Raw genomic sequence first — 10,000 nt, forward strand, 5'->3', positions numbered from 1 at the left:
TGGGCCTGGGCCCGGTAGGCCTGTGCAGTAATCCATCCCTGACATACATAGCGGCAAGCAGACACACACTCAAGCTACAGTAGCATGTGTGTATAGACCAGACCGGTAGCCATCAGATCGGGACATCAGACTCGATCTCTCTGGATAGCTGGCTCAAGTGGTGATCACATCACATACAACACCTGAGACATACACACACACACACACACACACACACTTACCGGTCAGGATAGACTGGTCTATTCTCAGAGTGGTGGACTTGATGGAGCAGATACGGATGTCGGCTGGGACCTTGTCTCCAACTAGGTGAACAAACAAGAAAGAAACGACACACACACACACACACATGGTCAATGGTGAAGGTAACTTTAATCATCAAAAAGGCAATAAATGCTGTTAAACTGCAATGGGGAAATATTAATGACTGCATCAAAACACAAAAGGACTGTTTAAGCATAAAAGATCATTTTCCAACCATAATTCAATAAAAAACATTTTCCACTGATCTCAAGGCTGTCACTCTATACTGCTTTGATCTTACTAAAACTTGCTTGATGTGGTAAAAGAACGCAATTCTGCACTGCACATTGGGTGACTGAGGGGAGAGGCTACAAAGGCAAGTTTTTCCGATGGGGAAAGATCATACATGAAAACGCATTACAAAAATACAATATAATACACTTCCTGTTTGGCTGTTGATGTATATTTAATGTGCAGCGCGGTACATGGTCAGCTTGTGCTGATGTCTAGATGACGCTCCCTTTGATTAGTTCCATAAAGTATGCTATGTGGTGAGTAGGACACTGGGCAGTATGGCACTTCATCAGGACAGAGAAGATGGAGATCTACAGGTCAGGAGAGGAGGAGAGAAAGAGCAGAAGAAAGAGATGGATTATGGAGAGAAGGAGAGGAGGAGAGAAAGAGCAGAAGAAAGAGATGGAGCATGGAGGAAAGGAGAGGAGGAGAGAAAGAGCAGAAGAAAGAGATGGAGCATGGAGGGAAGGAGAGGAGGAGAGAAAGAGCAGAAGAAAGAGATGGAGCATGGAAAGGAGAGGAGGAGAGAAAGAGCAGAAGAAAGAGATGGAGCATGGAGGGAAGGAGAGGAGGAGAGAAAGAGCAGAAGAAAGAGATGGAGCATGGAGGGAAGGAGAGGAGGAGAGAAAGAGCAGAAGAAAAAGATGGAGCATGGAGGGAAGGAGAGGAGGAGAGAAAGAGCAGAAGAAAGAGATGGAGCATGGAGGGAAGGAGAGGAGGAGAGAAAGAGCAGAAGAAAGAGATGGAGCATGGAGGGAAGGAGAGGAGGAGAGAAAGAGCAGAAGAAAGAGATGGAGCATGGAAAGGAGAGGAGGAGAGAAAGAGCAGAAGAAAGAGATGGAGCATGGAGGGAAGGAGAGGAGGAGAGAAAGAGCAGAAGAAAGAGATGGAGCATGGAGGGAAGGAGAGGAGGAGAGAAAGAGCAGAAGAAAAAGATGGAGCATGGAGGGAAGGAGAGGAGGAGAGAAAGAGCAGAAGAAAGAGATGGAGCATGGAGGGAAGGAGAGGAGGAGAGAAAGAGCAGAAGAAAGAGATGGAGCATGGAGGGAAGGAGAGGGGGGGAATGAGGGATACAGTGGAGAAGACTTCTGAGCCTTAAAAGGCCTTCCCAGAGGAGAACAGGGCCAATTTGGGCATCCCTGCGTCTGAGTGTGTGTGTGTGTGTGTGTGTGTGTGTAAGTGTGTAAGAGAGAGAGAGAAAGAGAGAGAAAATGTGTGTGTGTGTGTTTGTGTGTGTGTGTAAGAGAGAGAGAGAGATAATGTGTGTGTAAGTGTGTAAGAGAGAGAGAGAGAGAGAGAGAGAGAGAGAGAGAGTGTGTGTGTGTGTGTGTGTGTGTGTGTGTGTGTGAGAGAGAGAGAGAGAGAGAGAGAGAGAGAGTGTGTGTATGTGTGTGTGTGTGTGTGTGTGAGAGAGAGAGAGAGAGAGAGAGAGAGAGAGAGAGAGAGAGAGAGTGTGTGTATGTGTGTGTGAGAGAGAGAGAGAGAGAGAGAGAGAGAGAGAGAGAGAGAGAGAGAGAGAGTGTGTATGTGTGTGTGTGTGTGTGTGAGAGAGAGAGAGAGAGAGAGAGAGAGAGAGAGATAGAAAAAGAAAGTGTGTGTGTGTGTGTGTGTGTGTGTATGCTGCGCTTGAGAGTGACCCCATTTAACTTCCTATTTGTAAATAAGCGCCGGGGCCTGGGGGAAATGGCCTGGTTGGTCAGAGGAGCCAGGAGAGAGAGCCGTGGAGCAGTGTGGGGGAGCAGGGGCGCGAGCCGGCATTCCTCCCAGACAAACCTGTCTCTCGCTGGGCCGTGCTCCTCCACAGAGCCTGCCTTCCATGGTCATCCCTGCGGCAGATTCCTAAACAAGCGTGACCCCGGTGGAAATGGATTTTCCTTAAAAAGTGCACTTCCAAACACTGGAGCGGGCGGGCAGGCAGGCGGGCGGGCGCCGGGGTCCCGCGAGGGGCCGGAGAGGAAACACGCTGTTCGTCCAGCCCCGGAGCCGTCCCATTAATCATCATCACATTAGGATTACAGTGCTCCACTCCGCTCCGCACGGGTAACAAGAGCACACACACGCACACACACACACAGTAACGCACGCACGCTCACGAAAACGTGGCCACAGATAAACTCACTGGCCATTTATTAAGGGCTGAAAAATGTCAGTGTGTGCTGGCAATAAAAGGCCAATTCTCTCACTTAATGAGGCAAAGTGTTTGTCCCAAAAACACTCTTCAAACAGTGGAAGTAGTAAAGCAGTAAAAAGGCAAATTGAGTGTGTGTGTGTGTGTGTGTGTGTGTGTGTGTGTGTGTGTGTGTGTGTGTGTGTGTGTGTGTACAGAGGTGGTCATTACGTAATGCTATCTCCAACCTTGAACAACCCATTAGTGACCTACAAGATAACATGTGTGTGAGAGAGACAACAAGAGTGATAAAAGAAGAGAGAGAGAGAGAGTGTGAGAGTGAGAGAAATGGAGAGAGAAAGAGTTAGGGGAGAGAGAAAGAGTTAGGGGAGAGAGAGGATAGAGAGAGACTGAGAGAAAGGAGAGAGGGGAGAGAGAGGGGGGGTGAGAGAGAAAGAGATAGAGAGAGAGGGGAGAGAGAGAGAGAGAGGGGGGGGAGAGAGAAAGAGATAGAGAGAGAGAGGGGAGAGAGAAAGAGATAGAGAGAGAAAGAAGGGAGAGAGAGAGAAAGAGATAGAGAGAGAGAGAGAGAGAGAGGGGGGGAGAGAGAAAGAGATAGAGAGAAAGAGATAGAGAGAGAAAGAAGGGAGAGAGAGAGAAAGAGATAGAGAGAGAGAGAGAGAGAGAGAGAGAGAAAGGGTCACGGGAGAAGAGTTAAAAAAGAAAAAGAAGAGGAAAACCGCCGTGTGTTCCCTTTTGAGGATGGAGAGGAGAAGAAAAGAGCCAGTAGAGAGGGGGGGGGGGGTACGGGGTTGAGGGGGTGCCCTTGAGAGGAAAATAGCCTGGGAGCCACTATGCACCGGGCCAAACATGGCCAAACTATTTCAATACGCTCGCTGATGCACCCTGATCAGGTTTAAATGTGGACACAGGAGAGCAGCTGCAGAACACACACACACACACACACACACACACACACACACACACACACACACACACACACACACACACACAGAGAGACACACACACACACACACACACACACACACACACACACACACACACACACACAGAGAGACACACACACACACACACACACACACACACACACACACACACACACCCAGAGAGAGGGAACAAAGGGATACCGGTTCATACCGCTACACTATTAACCACCTTGAGCATGCATGTGAATGTGTGTGTGTGTGTGTGTGTGTGTGTGTGTGTGTGTGTGTGTCTGTGTGTGTGTGGCTGTGCGTGTGTCTGTGTGTCATCCCCAATGATGGGCATCTGTAGCCATGACCTTGAGTAGAGCTTTAGGCTTCCCCCGGTCATTAGACCAGCATAACAGATCCGAGAGAAGGTCCTAAAGAACAGCAGTGTTAAGATCTCAGGTCTTAAAAACCTGTGGTGTTAAGATTCCTGGTCCTAAAAAGCAGCTGTGTTAAGATCTAGTTCTAAAGAACAGCGGTGTTAAGATCTCTAGTTCTAAAGAACAGCGGTGTTAAGATCTCTAGTTCTAAAGAACAGCGGTGTTAAGATCTCTTGTCCTATAAAGCAGTGGTGTTAAGATCTCTGGTCACAACATCCCACTAGTTGGGTAGGAGGAAAGAGGAGAGGAGAGGAGGAGAGAACAGGAGGAGGAAACTCAGAGGAGAGAAGAGGAGAGAAGAGGAGAGAGCAGACACAGGATGAGTGAGGAGTGGAAGGGAAGTCCTAACTCCTAAAGAGTGCTCCGAGTGGTGTCTCTATGAGATGTGGATGCGCCTGCGCCTCTATCTGACCCCTGAACCCATTGGCCAGACACCACTGTACAGGTCAGACCAGCTGAACCCATCGGCCAGACACCACCGAACCCATCGGCCAGACACCACCGTACAGATCAGACCAGCTGAACCCATCGGCCAGACACCACCGTACAGATCAGACCAGCTGAACCCATCGGCCAGACACCACTGTACAGGTCAGATCAGCTGAAGCTGCATTGTCACCGTATCCCGCAGCACTAAGGCCTGATGTGCTGCCACCAAGGATGCATACCCCCCCCCCCCCACTGGGGATTTACAGGACACTGGCCCCCCAACCCCCCCCCCCCCCCGTCCTCACAACACACACACACACACACACACAAACACAGACCCATGGTGTCCACAGCCTGTGACTGCTCTTCCCAGAAAGACTTTGTGGAGCTCAATGGAATCCTCCGACTGTCTAAATGTGGAGTGCCACATACACTCATCACAAGACCTTCACTGCCACCGCAGAAGGTCACGCAAAACACCTGACCAACATCCTCTATGGAGAGTTCTAGAACACAAGCAACAATGGGGGGACCTCTATGGAGAGTTCTAGAACACAAGCAACAATTGGGGGACCTCCATGGAGAGTTCTAGAACACAATCCACCAAGGACATGGCCAGTTTACCTACTGTATTCACCTTATTCCGCGCGCAAACATGGGGGCGCTAGCTTTGCCCACATTGTCTCCGAACTTCCGATTGAGCAGTACATCCATTGCGATACATTGAGATAGCAGAGCTCTATCGAGATGACTGGCATCATATATTATGGGTCATCCTAAAGTTAGGAACGTTTATTTAGGATTTTGGTGACTTAAGACATTTTCTGTTATACAGCTTTCCTATCTGAAGTTAGGAAAAAACTGACTTTGGAGCGGTTGTTCTGTAATGACTTTCTAAACTAGTTACCATAGTTACCAAACAGATAAGGATTTGCGAGTTTCTCCATACGATACAGCGGCCACTGCCGCATCGTCTATCCACTCCGTAGGGGTGAATAGCCTTGGGTAGCGAAGTACAATATTGCAATCTGACCTCCTGATGGCATTTGTCGTTTTCCTCCCAAGTTAGCCTCTCTATCCTCTTCTGCCGTGTTATCCCAATGAAGCTAACTAGACGTAGCTAGCCGACCGGAAGTTTAAAGACAACGTGGAATTTAAAAAAATGGGCGGGGCTGAATAAGGTGAATATAATACCAAAATGAAATGTGCAATGTTCCTATACAATATAAAATGTATACCTATGCAATACCAAATTTATACCTATGCAATGCTCCTATACAATAGCAAATGTATACCTATGCAATGCTCCTATACAATACCAAATGTATACCTGGGTATTTCCCAGAATTGGGGCCTATTTCTGTCCACAGGGTGTAATTCTATTAAAAACACATTATTTCTAATAATGTTTAGCATCACTAATTAGTATAAAGAAAAACAAGCCTAGACTTTTTTAATGGTTGCTCCTACTCATGATTTAGACACATTTTATTGGTATTTTATGGTACAATATCAGTGTTTTGGTGTTGTCCGAAACCAGAGTTTTCACATATTGTGCCATATCTCAAACATTGTTTATCAAAAATAAATTTAAAAAATCATGCTTATGAATTAAATGTTATCTGAACTAATGAACTGCATTCACACATTATGCATATATATGCATTTCCTGCTTTATTTTGCTTAATGTTTGCCTGTCCCATGGTTTAGCCGTCATTACCAGCACACTCTACATAAATGCACTTTGCTACTGTTTTTTCATCAAAAAATATTTGGTAACTATGGTCACCTAATATCACAGTGGAATACATGGGTGTCAAGCAGAAAGATTGATGCCTTGATGTCCAGAAACATAAGAAAATCTACTCTTTATCCCTCGTTTTGGGCATGTACACTTATTATGTGTCATTACCATACGCATTGTATTTCTGTATTTTTGAATATTCCTGAAATTTTAAAATGACTTTAATAGTTTAAATGATGTAGTTTACATGTAGAAAGCTAGCTATACTTGCATGGTGATCATTTTTGCTTCTCAGGGTAGTTTTTCGGTATAAATGTCATCACCAGCACAGTCATTACCAGCACATTATAGCTTGAAATGTAGTGGTAATGACGACTGTGTTGGTGATGACATTTTTGCAGATACATTTAAAGTACTCTTTTTAAAAGAAATACGTTTTTTTTTTCAAAAAGTCAGTTCAACTTGGGTTTCTAAATTATAAAAATTTAATTGCAATAGATTACGATCAGTGATTTGTCATCACCGCAACAAATGTCATTACCAGAACTGCAATGTCATCACCATCACCATGCATATTTTTGCCAATAGATTATGTATAAATTACAATAAATCACATTAATTAGATATTTTTGACAATGTTGGACAGTCTAAATTGCCACTGGATGAAAACAGATATGATATATGGCATTTATTTCAAATAAATGAAATTCCAAGCCAGGGTCGAGTGAAAAAATCAAAAAATAAGATACTTAAACGACTATAATTCATGTTGTAAGTAAAGTTCAACAATTCTAATAAGTTCAAGATAAACTATACTTCATGTGAAACCATAATTGATCATTGATTGATCATTGATTGACTATTTCATCTTTAAAATGTACATATTAGATGATGTGATGGTAATGACATTTACCTGAAAAATGACAAAAAATCATAAATTCCCTTATATTGTGGTCTCAACCAAGCTCACAAGGTTACTCCTATCAAAATGACTGATAACTTGATGCATACCAATTAGTAAAATTTTGAATTTTATTTTTCAAAATTTCAGTAACCCAAATAGGCCCGAAATCTGAGAAATGCCCACCTATGCAATATGCTCCTATACAATAGCAAATGTATACCTATGCAATGCTCCTATACAATACCAAATGTATACCTATGAAATGCTCTTATACAATACCAAATGTATACCTATGCAATGCTCCTATGCAATAGCAAACATATACCTATGCAATGCTCCTATACAATAGCAAATGTATACATATGCAATACTCTGTGGCTGTTCCTGTGGATAAAAAGTGTCTGCTAAATAAATGCAAACACAACATTTTTAATTGGCTGACCACGCCACACACTGTCCTACACACACACACACACACTAAGACCCTGCTGGTAGGAGGGAATCAAAGTTATCTGTAGAGCCCAATTAGACTGATGTGAAGCTGTGCTGGGTGGGAAGGCCTCTGTAAGCAGATCTGTGGGTCAGAGCGTTATTTCATAAAGCACATATCCTGCTCTTGCGTCCTACTACCCTCTCCCTCCAATCAGAGCGTTATTTCATAAAGCACATATCCTGCTCTTGCGTCCTACTACCCTCTCCCTCCAATCAGAGCGTTATTTCATAAAGCACATATCCTGCTCTTGCATCCTACTACCCTCTCCCTCCAACCACATGCTAATAACCACTAACCACACCACTAAAACAGCCATCCTCCACCTCCGGCCCTCCCTATCCTTAACCACGACACACACACACACACACACACACACACACACACACACAAACACACACACACACAGAGCCATCCTGCACCTCCGGCCCTCCCTGTACTTTACCACGACACACACACACACACACACACACACACACACAGAGAGAGAAAGTAAAAGTAAAGTCTGACCACATATTTGTTCTAAACACTAAGTAAACAAGCTAATTCTTATTAGCTCAAGTCTTCAGCAGGTGAATGAGTTCATTAGTGACATCACCTGTAGACCCAATACGTGGTAGGGCTGGACATGACTCAATGCAATAGCATCCTCCCTACAGCTTTCCAAACAACACCATCAATAAACTGCCCGCCTGCTCACCTCCACCTACCATCCCTCTGGAACGCCTTCCCCAACCAATCAGACGATCTTCCATCACTCTGGAACGCCTTCCCCAACCAATCAGACGATCTTCCATCACTCCGGAACGCCTTCCCCAACCAATCAGACGATCTTCCATCCCTCTGGAACGCCTTCCCCAACCAATCAGACGATCTTCCATCCCTCTGGAACGCCTTCCCCAACCAATCAGACGACCTTCCATCCCTCTGGGAAGCCCTCCCCAACAAATCAGACGATCTTCCACCCTTAAAACAGGCCCTGAAAACCCACCTCTCCAAACCCAAACTTGCTGTTTCCTGTTGATCGTCTCCGTCAACACCTCTAGTCACACCACTCTCATCGCCACCATGCTAATTTCTATGCCTCTTGTGCAGTAGAAAATACATAGTGGACTCCCCAGACTAATGTTCAATCTTAAAAGATTGAGCTTGGTCTGGTGAAAGCCAGACGAGCTCATTTCTCCTCTGGGGCTGCGCATCATGTGTGGGTTGCTGAGACACCCGCATACAGGCCGCTTGAAACCCCCCAACAAAGAACAGCAACATATTAAGGCCTTTTCATCTCCTGTAGGTGCCAACATGGGTATGTGTGTGTGTGTGTGTGTGTGTGTGTGTGTGTGTGTGTGCGCATGTGTGTGTGCGCGTGTGTGATAAGTGTGTGTTTGTGTGTGTGTGTGTGTGTGTGTGTGTGCGTGTGTGTACAGTACAGACAGGTAGAGCACGGTGTGAAGTGTGTGTGTGTTTGTGTGTGTGTGTGTGTGTGTACAGTAAAAACAGGCAGAGTGTGGTGTGAAGTGTGTGTATATATCATCTGTTCCTTTGTGTCAACATCCTACTTGGTTCTCTTCCAACGGTCTCCACAAACATTCCCACATCTCCACCAGTGTCTCTCCTTGACACACACACACGCACACACATACACAAACACACACACACAGGCGCGCACGCACACACACACACACACACACACACACACACACACACACACAGGTGTGATGTGAGTGTGACACCCCACCAACACCCTAAAACATCAGACACTCTAAATTATACAGCTACACAAAATCATTTTAACAGCTTCTCGTCACACACACACACACACACACACACACACACACTGTCAACACACTCACACTCCACTAGCGGCGTGTCAAAGCTTACTTAATCCCTCTGTGTGTGTGTGTGTGTGTGTGTGTGTGTGTGTGTGTGTGTGTGTGTGTCAGCAGACTCATTAGTGTGTGTGTGTGTGTGCTGTGGTTGCTGCTGAGTGTGAGGGGAGCACTAGGCTGAGTCGTGCGCAGTGTAAACAGCAGCTAACGGGACACGGCCACTTTCAAAAACATGTCTCCCAGAGTGGTTTATTAACAACGTTTCGACCAGAAGTCTCCGTCAGGTATCCTTTGTTGCCATTATGTTTGTAATGGCACATGATATTATTTACATCAACAATCTAGTAGTGCTTGGGACAACACAGTATAGTTTAGTAAAGCATGACTTTCCATACATAGCACAGTCTAGCAGCATACAGTGCAGTTCAGCACAGTATAGTACTACTACTACTACTACTACTACTACTATTACTACACACACACGCACACACACACACGCGCACACACACACACACACACACACACACACACACACACACCACACACACCACACACACACACACACACACACACACACACACACACACACCACAC

General features: G+C 45.4%; 1 protein-coding gene across 1 annotated transcript in view; it reads right to left on the reverse strand.

The window, feature by feature from the left end:
- atp2a2a (ATPase sarcoplasmic/endoplasmic reticulum Ca2+ transporting 2a) overlaps positions 1–10,000 on the reverse strand; it is a gene marked incomplete in the record, with an annotated part of 48,079 nt that overhangs the window by 19,367 nt on the left and 18,712 nt on the right. Inside the window, 1 exon segment of the mRNA XM_076270591.1 lies at positions 222–302. Within this exon segment, the coding sequence (XP_076126706.1) occupies positions 222–302 (81 nt within the window).

The sequence above is a fragment of the Alosa pseudoharengus genome, unplaced genomic scaffold (assembly GCF_046254945.1).
Source record: "Alosa pseudoharengus isolate Yale_2024_CS ecotype anadromous, Long Island Sound unplaced genomic scaffold, YU_APseudo_1.1 YU_APseudo_1.1_scf_6, whole genome shotgun sequence".
Classification (NCBI taxonomy): domain Eukaryota; kingdom Metazoa; phylum Chordata; class Actinopteri; order Clupeiformes; family Clupeidae; genus Alosa; species Alosa pseudoharengus.